At 39.8% G+C, this 15,805-nt stretch overlaps 1 protein-coding gene across 6 annotated transcripts in view; it reads right to left on the minus strand.

Moving 5' to 3' along the window:
- The window catches only part of HIPK3 (homeodomain interacting protein kinase 3), a 94,142-nt gene that overhangs the window by 25,602 nt on the left and 52,735 nt on the right, over window positions 1–15,805 (minus strand). For all 6 annotated transcript variants that reach the window (XM_087921184.1, XM_026705919.2, XM_087921187.1 and 3 more), the window contains exon 3: window positions 25–148. In XM_087921184.1, the coding sequence (XP_087777310.1) occupies window positions 25–148 (124 nt within the window). The remainder of the gene's footprint in view (window positions 1–24; window positions 149–15,805) is intronic.

Genomic DNA, 15,805 nt, shown 5'->3' on the forward strand with positions numbered 1-15,805 from the left:
TAGCATCAGTGCAGTCTCTTTTACCTGATCATATTCAAGGGCTCCTGGATATAGTGGCCATCCAAGGAATAGTTCAGCAATCACACAGCCCAATGACCACATGTCTATGGCTTCACAGAATGGCAAACCCAATATGATTTCTGGTGCTCTGAAAACAGAAGTGGCACAATGGCATTAGTTTTATATATAAGTAATAATGAAAACATTATTATAATATTGAAATATCAAGCCTGCTACATAAAGAACTTTATATTCTGCCTTCCTCTTCCTTTTTCAAATTTGAAAAATTTAATTCAGTTACATGGCACTGAAGTTGCCTACTGGATGTTATCTTGCTTCTTGATAAAATTATTTGAGGAATTCAGTGTTTGGGCTATGCTTTTCTTAGTTTAGCATGTAAACATCTTCTCTTTTCTGTAGTAAAAACCTATGAAGAATTCAGCTTATATTTGACAGGTGTAATTTGGATTTTTATTTATCAATCTAACCCATTCATTATTTTATCTGGACATTTATTACAATACAGTAACAATAACTGAATTTTCAAAAATGTTTGGGTGACATTCCAGTGGGATGCCATGTAAATAAAAATGACTCCTCAAAAGGTTTGCAAAGGGAATACTAAAAGCAGTTGTTAACTCATAAACTTTAACTCATGCCATCTTGAAAAATAAAACTCCTAAATATTTAAAACTTATGTTTCACATCCCAATGTGGTATGATACTTATGGTGAAGAAATTTTCCATGAAAAGCCAAAAATGGTAGCAGCATAAGATCTTTGTTGTGGTTGATTCTTTTGCTTTGAATTTAAATAGTTTAAGTGCATCTGAAATGATGGAATTTGTTATTTTTAGTGTAATCTTTATGGAGGAAGAAAAAAAAATATTTCTGAGGGTGACAAATACCCATATGTCATTACTCTTGAATGTTTTCAATATTTTGGGTAGGTTCATCAATTAATATAAATCATTTTACATGATGGTTTAATGTACTTCTTATAACTTCCTACTTTATTTATCTTTCAAACAAATAAACATACTTCACATTTGGTACTGGTTCATGCTTCCCACCAGTGAATAGACAGATTTATTAAAGACTGAAATCTTTCTATTGGAGTTCATCATTTGACTTACCACTTGCTGTACCTTTCTAGCTGTGCAATGTCCTTTCTGAAGTATGGTGCCCAAGATTATGCACAATATCCCAAATATAACCATAATCAAATTACATATTCATATTTATTTTTCAACAATCTATGAAATATGTTTTCACACAATCATATATGCTATGATTAATGGAAATAATAGTTCCTAGCAATTACAAATAACATGTTTATAGGTCCTGGATAGGCTATCTGTGACTCCCAAATGCTTATCACCAATTAATGACCTATGTACCTGCAAACTCTCAAGTGTAAATTACTTGGAAGCTATCCCCTCCTGGGAGGGATAGATGGAAAAAGAGTATAAAGACTGAATTGAACCAGTTTGTTCTCCTTCATTCATTCATTCCATCTGCACACCCATACTCCACTCTGCAATGCTGCCAAATGTATGTAGCCTTCACTTAACTCTTCAAAGTTATGATGGTGCTGAATGATGAGACTAATAACTGTTCCTCAAAGTTCCATCTGTTACAGCACCCTACGATCAGGCACTTGGCAACAAGTTCACATTTACAACCAGTTGCAATGCCCCATAGTTGTGTGATTGCCATTTGTGACTTTCCCTGCCATCTTTCAACAAGCAAAGTCAATGGGAAATAGCAGGGAAAGTTGTTAGGTCACTTGGTTACATCTCCCTCATGCCCTTCTGCATTCTCATATGCACTCCCTCCTTTCCTCTTTGCTTGCATACATGCACACGCCTTTCCCCCTTTGCTCATACACATGGTGCCTGCCTTCCTCCCTGAATTTGCACCCATCTACAGCACCTCCACTCCCTTATTCACATGCAATCTGCACCAGGCTTTCCTGATTATTCTCCACCCTCCTGTAATATCTCTGCACTCTTTACCTGGGACTCTCTCTATTTCCTGCTTTAATAACCTAAAAGTTTCACACACGTACCCCGGGACTGCCTGAATTACCGCTACTAAGCAATGTGTCATGTGACATTCTGCTTTATGGCATCACTTAGCCACAGCAATCCCAATCCCGAGTGCTGTCATAACTCAAGGACTACCTGTATAAGATACACATTATCTGTTATGTAAAGCTTCCTTTGCCTTTTCAGTCTTCCTGGAAAGAGTCAAAATCTACACTTTTTTACTCAGTTCTACTGGAAGTATTACATTTCCACAGGATTTGCATAAGGAGATATTGTGTTAAAAGAAGCAATATTACACAAATATAATTTCTCAATAATATAAATCAATTTGTATCTCTCATTTCAGGCATCATGTTTTGTTCTCAAGTATCACAAACGAGAAGCAAATTGAATGGCAGGCAGCAAAAGGACAGAATCACAAATGGACTAAAACTGAACTTTCTCCAAATATTCTAGTTGCTGTTTACATATTCTTTTGTTGAAGTGATTGATAATTATAGATGCATTATAATTAATACAATAGTTCACTTTTTATTCGCTAAAGTACCTTAACATAAACCAGCTAGTTCCAATTAGTTCAAATCATTCTTTTATATTGAGACTTAGACTAACACTTCTTTAACTTGGGGGATAAAGACAGACTTATAAAAACAGACTTACAGATAATCCTTATTTAGCTACTACAGTTGTGACTAGCAAGTCAGTCATTAAGCCAAATAGCAATTGTGCTTGCCATCTTACTTAGTTTTCCGTGCTTTATATAGACCTGCAAAGGTCACAAAGTTATTTGTTCATTACCCTTGTAACTAAATGAGAACTAGTTTTATTTCTATTCAAATGGAGGACCTGGGTGATTTTTGAATTTAACATGTATAAAACAAAAATGCTAAGGGTAAATGTGAGTAGTAAAACCATTGATCTTTGGATTTGAACTCACAGATTTTCGAATGGTAGTGGGAATGGGAAACAAAGGCAACCCTCAAGGAAATATACTCTGTAGATGGAAGCAATGTATAAGAAGGGCCTCTTCTGCATGCCCAATATAAATCAGGTATTTCTCCTGCAGGCTCTAATTAGCATGAATGTATATTTTCTCAATAATGTTTAGATTGGCATGTTTACCATACATATGGGGCTCAGATTATATTATCAGAAGCGAATGCTTTTTGATGATCATACAGGCATAGCTCACAAAAAGTAAATAACATCTAATCACAAGGGGATTTCAGTATGACTATAAGACCATACATTAACATACATAACAATTTGGGAAGTCTAATGTATAAACTAAGTGGCAACATTTTGGTGCATTCCAATTATGTATGAATAGGTATCTTCTATTTTCTTAATTTTTGAAAGAAGGAAGATTAGGGCAGATCTTTTGCCATTGTTCATTAGTTCCTTGCCTACTTTACACAGCTTCTTGGATTATGTATCTTCTAATTTTTTTTAACAACAACTTGTGGGTCAGTCTTCCATCTTGCTTTAATAAGCCCATGTGTAATTATTACTTTCAATTACTAAACTTAAGGTTTATATGAGCTTTCAAGTAATGGCACCCCTCCTTATATGCTGGAAGGTAAGAATACCTGGAATTCATGTAGCAAAGGGTTTTTTAAAACAGCTGAAGTTCTGCCAGGTGATATTTCAACTGATTTTAAAAATTACATTCAGATGTTGTGTTTGCAGTTGTTAGCTTTTCCTTGCAAGAGGTTGCAGTATTGTATGGTATTGTACTGTACAAAAATTAGTTTGTGACTGGTTAATCAAGTCATCAGAATACATGACAAAACATCTACTATTATTTTAAATCCTAAATTAACATATCAGAAACTTTTGTTGGCAGACTGAATAGAAACCAACATGCTGGCCAAAAAATTGTATTGCATTCTGATATCTGTATTTCCTTAATAGAGAAAATAGAATAATACCTATTGCTATCAAGCTTTAAAATTGATAATATATAGTTCAGTAAATATATATGGCATTATTTAATAAACATTTTGATACAACTAAATGATGCTCATGTTTATATATAATTTAATAAGGGATAGTTTTACCTACACAGTATAATAATATTCAATAATATTAGTATAATAATATTCAATAATATTCAATATTATTATATTATTTGCCTAAGAAAGGCTTTCTCCTTTTTTGGACTAATACAAGTTGTCCTCGACTTACAAGCACAATGAAGCACAAAAGTTCTGTTACTAAGTGAGACATTTGTTAAATGAATTTTGCCCTATTTTACGACCTTTCTTGCCACAGTTAAGTGCGTCACTGCAGGTGTTACCTTAGTAACACGGATGTTAATTGAATCTGGCATCCCCATTGACTTTGCTTGTCAGAAGGCTGCAAAAGTAACATGACCCTGAGACACTGTCATAAATATGAACAGATGCCAAGCATCTGAATTTTGATCACATGATCAAGGGGATGCTGCAAAGGTTGTAACCATGAAAAACAATTGTTAGTCACATTTTTCAGTGCCATTGTAACCTCGAATGGTCACTAAACAAACTCTACTAACTCAAGAACTACCTGTACGCTATTGTTGGTTAAACTCCAGTGCTGAGATAATAATTAATTAATCCTTACATGAACAAAACTATCAAGGCTTTTTTCCTATTCAATATGCGTATCTGTTCCAAACATCATGAAATTCCTCTGCTAATTCAGGCTTAAAATTGTTTCCATCAATGTTTAAGAGTCATGGAACTGAAGTTTACCTAGTAAATTGAAATCCAAATTCTTTACTAATAGTTCTAAATTATATAATTAACTGTAAATTGCCCTGAGTCATGAGGTTGAGATGGCCTATAGAAATTAATTAAATATAATGCAAGAATAAAGTTTATGACCACAAAATAGTATAGTTAAATTTCAGCATAAACAATGATTGCTTACATGTCATATGAGTGTCTAATTGCCACCACTGGTGATCATCTAAAGCAGGGGTGTCCAACCTTGGCAACTTTAAGACTTGTGGACTTCAACTCCCAGAATTCCTCAGCCAGCTTTGCAAAGCTGGCTGAGGAATTCTGGGAGTTGAAGTCCACAAGTCTTAAAGTTGCCAAGGTTGGACACCCCTGATCTAAAGCCAACAAGCTATCTTAGCTTTAGATAGAAAGCTCCTTTGGGGACGGACGGACGACATTTTTCCCTATGAACCTTCCATAGATTGGAAGGCTCTACTAATGTAATTCTTTTCTATGATAGCTTGTTTGTAAAATTTAAATCATATTTTCTTATTCTCATACACAAGATTTGGAAGGGAGGGGAGTACAAAAAGCTACTGCAACTAGTTGATGTTGGCTTATTGCTATGAAAATTTCTGAGGGTGTTTTTGCCTCTATTGCTGATATGATCATAATTATGCTTATTTCACCCTAGCCAATATAGGGTCCTGAGACCTCCATACTGTATAAATAATATGTGGAATTCTAGTATTCCCAAATTTTACTTTGCCACAGAAAGAGAGGGAAAAATGACTTGAATCAAGGAGACATGTCAGCCTTTCTAGTGTTACTATAGAGATTACCAGTTCTCATTACAATATGCACTCCCTCAGACCATCCCAAGAGCTGGTTGTATTACCTCGCTTTTACCAGCGAATCTAGATTGGATATTGAATAGATCAGGCCTGCACAACTTGTGGAAGAAAAAGGGCCACATTGATATATTTAAAATAATCACAGGCCGCAAAGTAATACCTGGCATGTCGATCAGCTGTTTGGTGGCTAGTGGAGCGCTGGCAACACTGGAGCTGGTGATGTCGGTGAGGCCTGGAGGCATTGGAGGCACTTGGCAGGGTGTCTTATGGGCAGCAGGAGCAGATCCTTCCTGGTGGTGGCGACATCTGGTGGTGAATTTATTGAGTTTTTAAAAAACACTGGTGGGCTGCACAGGGCAGTTTGATGGGCCACATGTTGCCCAATGGGCCGTATGCTGTGCAGGCCCGGAACAAATTTTGTTCAAAATCCATACCCCTAGAGGAGCTTTGTTAATTAGTTCCCACCTTGAAAATTTTTCATTTCTGGTTCACTAGTAAAAGGCTTTCTCCTTCCAATATAAATGTACAAGAAGGATAAAATACCCGTTCTAGTGTTGCTTAAATTATTTTCTTCCTTAGAGAAAGTCAACTGAAATCTTTGAAAGTAATAGATAAGGTTATCTTTGTTATCATTTTGGGCATATAATTTTCCTTGCATTAATTTTTCCTATGGGTCCACTCACATTTAAGAATACTGATTTTCTTTCAAATATCTAATGTGTGTTTTCATTTATAATTGCCACCACTGGTGATCTTCTAAAGCCAACAACTTAAGTAACCTTTTTAACTTTAAAAAAGTATCTTAGCTAAATTAGCTGAGGCCACATAACTCTTTAGCATATCATTTAACAATGGCTAAGTTTATACGCTTATTTCAAAGTAATTCCACCTCCGACTTTAAATGGGCTTGTAAACTCATTTATTTAATCTAATGAACTGTGGTTTATTCTATGACAATTAAGCAAACAATGGCTTAGTGCAACTAACCAAGAATGTACCAATATTCTGGTCAAATTCTCCTAGTTCACATCTCTTGGTAACATTTTTTATTACATTTATTTAATAAATTTATATGCTGCCTAACTGCAGATATGAATCTGGTATGATGTGGTATGATAAAAGCTATAGAAGTAGCTCTTTTGCATTTAACAACATTTATATGCAACGCATGAACTCTGGCTTGTCTATATCTCAACAAGTATTTATAACCCAATATTGGATCAAAATTCTATACTAATATTCCAGATTCAAATATACACTTAATATTATAATTTGTAATAACTTCTTTTTGAAAGAACAAGTATTTTAATACCTTGCTGAAGAAAGTGTTAATACAAAACAGAAAAGAAGAACTAGCTTCTAGCTTACAGAAAGATTAATTTCTATAAAAATTATAAGAATTATAAAAGTTACTAATTGGTTAATAAAAGTCCAATGAGGCGATTTGTTACACAAGAGATCAGCAATATTTTAAATAAAATAGAAGCAAACAGTATAAGCAGTAAGCTAATTCTAAATGCATTAGGTCTTAAAGGTTTAAGATACAGCTTAAATAAAAATTAGTAAACTCTGTGTGTGTGTGTGTGTGTGTGTGTGTGTTGTCTTCTGCTAGTGATAGTTCTGAAACTTGCATTTCTCAACCAGGTTGCAATAATAGCATTATATCAGTATCAGGTGTACTCCTTGGTTAACCAGATACAGCTAGGCTGCAATTTTTACCATCTTTTCTATCAACATCGATCAGGACTAAGGTACAATTACCATTTCTATTTTCCCCGCATTTCCCAAGCACAAAAATTATGCTTTGTATAACAGACTTTTACTATGAGTCTTCAATTTTCACATTATTTGCATTTTGCAGTAGAGTATCTGTATAAAATATATACTTTTAAAAAATTCAAACTCTCTTATAAGGAATTAAGCATTTCAATAATTTGAAGAATTTAAGCATGAATCATTTGAATTTACATGTGTACATAAAAATGTTTATATGCTTATCTAAAGCCACATGAAAAATATACATATTTAAACATATTATTCCCAAGAAAAGGGGGAGGAAAAATGGAGAAGAAATCAATGTACAAAATCTTAGCAGAGATCTGAAATTTTTTTTAAAAAAAAGGAGACAGAGTGATAGCTCACGAAGAAAAACTACAAATACATAAACTGTATTTATAAAGTTGGTCTCAGAAAATCTAAAGCAAAAAACAAAGATTTTTCTTACATATTCAAAATAAAAGCTAGATTGAAGAGTAAGTACTATCTGCTCAGTGCAAATGAGGAAAGTATAAACAATAATGAAAAAAGACAGAGCTACTCATCTCCTATTTTGGCTGAGTGTATGAGCTCCCTAAAAGTAATCATTCAAAATTAGCACATAGTTGTAAAAACAAATATTTTCAGAGTAAACCTCCTTTTTCCCCCTTAGAATGTAATATAACTATTGGAACACTAACACAGTAGAAGACAGAATATGTTTTCTTGATAGCTATTAAAACTGGAAGAAAATAAAAGAATTAAGTTCATGGAGATACATGCAAAGTTCTCACACTCAGGAAAAATTTGAATGACTATAAACTGTTAGGTTTTTAAAAAGCCCTCTGTAGTATTAGATCAGATCTGGAAGTTTCAGCAAAACGGACAATTTCATTTTTCTTCTGGAATGCTGTATCAGATTAATTGAAGGAACATAAATTCCAATTCAATATTCTTATTCCAGCCTCAATTTGGGACGATTTTTATGCAAATATAATTCTTTAATCTTAACCAGAGTCTTTCACACAAACATACATATGACATTTTAGCCTTTGAAGAAATCAGAAATCAAATTTATCTTTCAATGTTTAAAATTTAATAAAGTGCCCGGAGAAGTTTTTCTACTCCCAGAGCTCTTTAAAACTTGCATTTCAGTCGGATGGGAAGTTGCCAGTACAGTCCCCCTATATAAAATGGGAGACAAAGCTGGCTCAAAAACTATAGATCAGGGGTATCAAACTCTATTTCATTGAGGGCCGCATCAGGCTTGTGTTTGACCTGGGGCGGGGGGGGGGGCTGGGATGGGTGTGGCCAGCTCGTCACTCACATCAGGGGCACCTGTGGTAGCCTGAGTGCTCTGCCAACAAAAATATGCTCCCAGGTTCTGTTTTGAAGCCCTTGGCCAGCTCCATTTTTGCTGGCAGAGGCACTGCGGGCCGGTTCTTCACTGTTTCCAGCAGCCAGATCTAAGCACTCCACAGACTGAATTCGGCCCATGGGCCTTGAGTTTAACGCCCCTACTATAGATAGATTAAAGCCTTATTAGAATTGTGGCTAAAATGTATGCAAATCATCTGTTGAGCAAAATACAAGATTGGGTAATGGAAACAAATCTCTTAGTAGAGGAACAAACTGGATTCAGACCAGAGCCCTCCACAATAGATAATTGTTCTACTTTACACCATCTCTTAACAAAACAATTAACAAATGGCAAAAACCTGTTTACTGCATTTATAGATCTTAGTGCAGCTTGTGATTCTATAAATAGAAACATTCTGTGGGTGAAATTGGCCAGCTTAAATATGGAACCCAGAGTCTTATTCTTGGTTCAGACACTCTACTCAAATACCCATTTGAAAGTCTGTACAGGTGTAACTGTTCTCTAAGAGTATACCCATCATCATTATGCTGATGATACCAAATTACATATCTCCACCCTTGGCAATTAATTAAGCAATACAATAAATATCTTATCCTAATATCTGGAGGCTGTGACTGCCTGGATAGGGAACAAGAAATTTCAGTTAAACCCAGCCCAAAATTTGGTTTTGGGGGTCCACAGGTTCCAAGACCATGCCATCTTTGGTGTTGGATAGAGCTGTACAATCCAGGGGTCCTGATAGGATCATGAGTCCTGCTAAATGAGAAGGTGGCATTTGTAGCAAGAAGTCCATTGCACAGTTTCATGTTGTGCAACAATGGTGCCAGTTCTAGACTGGTAGGTCCTGCTTGCAGTCATTTATGCGCTAGTTACCTCCAAATTGGACTATGCACTCAACATAGGCCTGATCATGAAGAACATCTGGAAGCTTCATCTGGTACAAAATAAGCCAACATAGGCAACTATGCACAGCGTATATTACACTTCTGCTCTGCAAACTGCACTGGTTGTGAGTTTGCTCTAGGTCCAATTCAAGGTACTAGTTTTAATCTTTAAAGCCCTTTGTGGCATAGTAGTGGGCTACCTGGGGGATGTCTCCCTTGTATAAGTTTGCCACATTAGATCTGGCAAAACAGGGCATGCTACAGGTCCCATTGGCTACAGACCTACATTTGGTGAGTCCCAGGAGACATGCCTTCTCAGCTCTGGTGCCCACTTATGGAACATTCTTCAGCTTGAAATTAGATTAGCTCTCTTTTGATATTGCAAAAGGCTGGCCTAAATAATGTAATCAGAGACTGAGCTAAAGCAGAAAAAAAGATGCAAATGAGCCTAAATATATCTTTAAGAAAAAAAAAATCAAATCTTATCTACAGCAAGCACTAAAAAACAAGAGATGCGAACGAGCAAACTATGGGAATGCCCTATTTTTATATTTATTACATTTTTATGTTAGTCTTCCTCCATAAGCCTTTAATGGCACATAATACTTGCTCCTTCAAATTTCCCCCACAACAACACAGTGAGGCAGATTTGACTGAAAGCGTATGGCTGATCCAAAGTCAAACAATGAGCTTCCATGCTCAAGTGTAGACTTGAATCTAGGTCTCCTGGATTCAACCATTATATCACCCTTTTATTATTAAAATAAAAATAAAAAAGATAAGTTTAAATGAGCTGCTTGAGAAAACCTAAATGCCAAAACAATAAAATCTGTCGATCAGCAACCTATTTAGTAACTACCATCTTCAGTTTATTTACATTTATACCAGCCAGCTGAACCAGATCATGTTTTCAACCTTGAATAAGGGAGGGTGGGGTGGAAATAGAGCTCAGGCAGATCACCTCCCCCACCCATTGTCGTCCTCCTCCAACTTCTTGTTAGATGAAGCTTTTCAATTAAATACAGCCTATCTTAACAAACTGCTTTTACACATGTAATAGCTGAGGCCTTCTTGACAGTAACTATACTTACAAACGTAACAGCTGACTTTGAGCAGTCTGACCTTGAGCAAAATGAATACACTTAACTGCAGGTACTTCTGGATTATTTCACTGCAGCAGTGAAGCAGCCTCACCATCTATAGTAGTCAACAGTTTCTGATTACCACCCCCTTCCTATTTTAAGCTATCCCCCACAACATTTCAGTGATGCACAGTTCAAAGTGATAGAATAACATCTGAGGCCACATTCCAGCTCAAGTTGTTTACAGAGGAATCTTGGTCCTGTTCTCATGCACTGCTTTTTTCATCAATGACTGTACTCTTGTTTTTATTTCCAAAGCTCAAATAAAGTCTTTCAGAATAACCCTTGAGCAACTAAATCAAAAGGAAATGTTCGTTTATGGAAGTTAATTGAATCATAGCAGCACATGAAAAGATGAAAAAAAATAAAATAAAGATATTCTTTTCATTCATGTCATTAAATCTAAACAAATGTCCACATCTAATTTAACCTTATCTGTGGGACTAATCATAAAACATTCTCAAATTAATCTATTTAGAGTAAGTTTCCCCAAAATGGCACAACAATTCAAAGGGCCAAAAATTATTGCTGGTTTATTTTAAAATTACTTTTCACCAGGCACAGAAATGCCACTCTAATTAATAAAACTAATCAATAAACCTTCATAATAGCATTTTTAATCTAACCTTGGACCAGAAAATCCTACTATTAGCCCCGTTGTTGCTGTTCATTTCTTTAAAAAGAAATGTATGGAGTTTTGAATAATTTTTGCAGCCTAGATCAGCTTCTGGAAGTTGTTCTCTGACTGCAAGACTCAAAGGAGATACCTAAAATATTTCCTGTTTAGTTCTCAACAGAAATCCAAGTTCATGAACTTACTCCATTTTAAACTCCCCTTCCCACGATTAATTCTTCATTAATGTGTTTTGTTTCTCTCCTTACTGAAAATTTGGAATGGAAAAGGTACCGTGTTTCTCCAACAATACGGCCTCCACCAATAGGAAGGCCCAGCATGATTTCTAGGCATGAGGTGAAATTAAGCCCCACCCCCAAAATTTAGGCCTATTTAAACCATGCGTTTCCCCACCATTTCTCACATCGTTCGTTAGAACTACACGGGGTGAAGAGAAATGGGAAGGGAAGGCGGGGGAGAAAACTTGCCTTTAGGAGCACCATGCAGGTAGCCTAGGCTAGAATACCCTGATCTACTACCGATAGAACATCAGCCAATAGAAGCTCCCCAAAGGCAGAGTGACCAGCTGCTTCTATCGGCTGGCAGAAGCGGCTGCTGACTCTGCCTTTGGGGAGCTTCCATCGGCCGATAGAAACTGCCTCGTGAGCGGAGCTCTCATTAGTTGTCTTTGAATCTACCAGCGAGGCAGGAGAGAAAGCACATGCGTATCTGTGTCTGGATGAAAATTGTGAGATTGCGACAGAGGGAATGGGAGAAAACGCCTTAGCCCAAATGTATTCTTGTTTTGCTTTCTTGCCCATTCTCTGAACAATCTCTCTGGGGCAGCTTTTAGTCTCAAATCGCCCAGGTCTCCCTCAGCTAAAAGAGAGGGAAGGTCTCCAAAGACCATCCCTAACCTCCGCCATTTGAGAGGACCAAAATCATTGCTTCTCAAAGTTAGACCCACAAGTTTTTGAAAAGTTCTTCTGAACGCCTCCGACGTCCGATGAAATCAACAAATGTCTTGTGATTGAACTCAATCAAAAAAAAAAAAAAAAGAACCTGCACCTCATCGCCCAGTCCCTGGTTTTATGGCTCCTCTCTCATCCCGAATTATGCCAAAATAAGGGCTTCCAAGGCTGGCGTTGGTTAATTGGTTCATGACGGGCGCTCTTTCAAGCGCTCAGAGAGAGAGAGAGAGAGGGCGAGAGAGAGAGAGAAAAGGAGATGTCGCTGAAGTTATCAGACTCCCCCCAACTGTTAGCAATGCCACCCGTGAGCTGTGGCAGGATTGCCCCGGATCATGTGCAGAGTGCCTTCGCCGTTCAGCTCCCCCCACCACGACTCATGGTTCATACTAAAATTAGGCCTTTCCAAACAGCCCCTGCAAATATTCGGCCCTCACCAGAGCAATAGAAAGGATGGTTTAGCTTCTCTACTGCCCTTCTTCGCTCCAGCTCCCTCCCACCCTCCTGTGCTGTGGCGGCGACCCTTTCGCACTCACCCCGCTTCCCCGCCGCATTCCTACAAGGACTGCTCCCACGTCTCCTTTCAGGAACCTGCCCGTTCTCCCTTCTAAGGGTAGCCGAGCTCTGCTGCCTCCTCTTCCCTCCCTGGCGCTCCCCCCCCACTCCCCAAACCAGCGGCGGCAGCAGGTAAAGGGAGGTCAGCTGCCCTGGGACTTTGGCAGGGTGCCCGGAAAAGGTCCGGCCTGGGGAGGGGAGGATGGCAGTGGGAACCCCGCAGATGCTGAGACCTTCCCTCGCCAGAAGGGCTTGGCTGACCCGGTGCAGGGACAAGGACTAGCAGGGGTGGTGTGTGTGTGTCTGCGTGAGAGAGAGAGATAGAGAAACTCAGCTTGCTTCCCTTCTGCTAAGAAAAGTTTGCAGCCACTCTCCCATCCGCACTCCCCTCACCACAAAGCCATTTCTATCGGCCGATGGAAGCGGCTGGTGACTCTGCCTTTTGGGAGCTTCCATCGGCTGATAGAAACGGCCTTAAGGAGAGTGTAAGTGGGGCGCTCCTCTCAGGAGCGCCCTGTGGGCAGCCACGCCTCATCCCAAAGTGGCTGGTGACTCTGCCTTTGGGGAGCTTCCATCAGCTGATAGAAACAGCTTCGTGGTGAGGTGAGTGCACATGGGTGCTTGCCCCGAGGCCACTTCTACTGGCCAACAGAAGCGGCTGGTGACTCTACCTTTGGGGAACTTGCAGTGGCAGCCTCATGAAGAGGTGAGTGCGCATAGGGCACTCTAGGTGGAGGTGTGCGTGGGGGAAGAAATTAAGTCACCCCCCAAAAGACGTTTCGGGGCTCAAAAAAAAATAAGACCCGGCCTTATTTTATGAGAAACACAGTAATAATAGAATTAAGTATGCATATATGAATATATAATTGCTGTCATATTTGCATGTAAAGGTGATGACCTGAAAATATGTTATCCACTAAAAAGAGATTTTTGTTTTAAACGTGAAAAACTGAATAAAATTTGTTAAAAAAAACGCCTGTATGGGAAGAACCTGTTCAAAAACTCGATGTCGAGAATGGTTCGCCACCCTCCCGAGGTCTTTGAGATCACAAAGAGACGAGAGTAGAAGCCTAGCCCTCGTTGATCCACTGGAACCAACTCTATAGCTTTTATGCTCACAAGGTGTTGAATGGCCCCGTTTGGAGCTGTCCCTAGAAACTGGGCAGCAGACAAAAAAACTTGGGGGTGGGGAGAGGAACTCAAGCCGGAGACCCGATCTCACCGTACTGAGCACCCAGGCATCCGATGTCGACTCCTCCCATCTGGAAGCGAAGAAGGCCAAATGACCTCTGATGGGTGGGGAGAAAGGGCATTCACTTAGGGCATTGGAAATAATGACCTCCTCCTTCTTGAAAGGGCCATTAACCGGTGGTCTGTTGCTGCCTACCTGCAGCCTCAGGTCGTTGCTCTTGATGATGAGGGAAAATTCACTGGCCCCGAGAGAAATGAGCGGAAGACTCAGGACAGAAGGAAGAAGGTCAGTAGTACAGTGCTGGATGATACTCTGACTTCTTTCCTGCCGAGGAGAGAACCTTTCTCCTGTCCCTGGTTTCTACCAAGTATGGCTCCAGGGCATCACCAAACAGTTTTTTCCCAGTGCATGGAGTGGAGGCCAGCTTCCATTTTCAGCGGGAATCAGACTGCCAATTTCACAGCCAGAGGAGCCTCCTGGCCACCAGTGATGATGCCATGGCCCTTGATGTAAATTTGGCTGAATTCAGTGTAGCGTCCACCATGAATTCTGCCACCGCAATGATTTTATTTAGGTCTTGATGTGACCTAAAATCGGTGGTAGGAAGCCAATCTTGCAGTTGGCGCAGTCATTGCAGAGATACCCTCAAAAAACGAGACTGCTGTGGAGGCCCAGACTGCCCAGGGCATTGCCTGGTGGGTGCGCCTGAGAGTTTGCTCTGACCTCTTGTCCTCCGCCTTGAGCACATCCTCTGGCTCAGTGGGGGTGCCTGATGTTGAAAATGAGGCAACCACCAGGGCAGCCACAGCTGGAACCAGGAGAGCATTGGCCAAGGAAAGGCCCACGTTGTAAAAACGCCTGTTGTGTGAAGAAGGCCGAGGCCCTGCCCCAGGGGAGGCACACTGTTCCTTGACCAAATGCAGAAATAACAGAGGGGATGGAAGAACCTCTGTATGGCTTTGAGAAGAGAGTGTCCCCATGGCTAGTAGAAGCTGCTTGAGGTTCTGGAGCCACCTCCTCCAGGCTTAATTGGGCTGTGACCAAGGCCCTGCGTAGGAGTGGTTTGAACAGGGAAGGCTTAAAAACCGCTGCTGATGGGTGTTCATCAGACCTAAGCCCCTCTTCTTCTGATAAGTTAGGATCCCTGATCTCACTTTCCTCTTCCTCTGACATGGAAGAGTGACTGTGTTCTGAGGGATTTGTGTAATCCCTCTCCTTATACTTGCCCCAATTAGATTAGGTAGATGGACAATGGAACTGTTGTTGCCTGGAAAACTGCTATGAGATGGGGCCCCTTGGGAGAAAGCAGGGAACAGGGACTGACTTCCTCCCCAGGGACTGAGTAGCTGTTGGAATCCTTCAGCTAGGCCCTGTCTGATGGCTACAGAAACTATGTCCCTGATATCGTCCGTCCTACTGCCTATGGGAGGGTCCACTGACAGCAGGCCTGCAGCAGTGGGAGTAAAGGTCACTTCAGGCCAAGGCCTAAGGTCACCTTGTATCATCTGACCTAGGGGATGTGAGGAACCTGGACCCCAGGTAGCCTGCCTGAAGTTGGGCCCAGACCCGCTTAAGTCCTGAGGCAGAAACTCCTCTTCCACCCTTTCTGGGGAAGGTGGCGGGCAGAGCTAGATTCAGCCTCCCCCACCCTGGCCATAACCTCTGGGCAAACCTGAAATTCCCAATTGGGAGGATTGCTGCATCCGA

The sequence above is a fragment of the Pseudonaja textilis genome, chromosome 1 (genome assembly GCF_049901715.1).
Source record: "Pseudonaja textilis isolate UNSWEBS1 chromosome 1, rPseTex1.2, whole genome shotgun sequence".
In the NCBI taxonomy this organism is placed as follows: domain Eukaryota; kingdom Metazoa; phylum Chordata; class Lepidosauria; order Squamata; family Elapidae; genus Pseudonaja; species Pseudonaja textilis.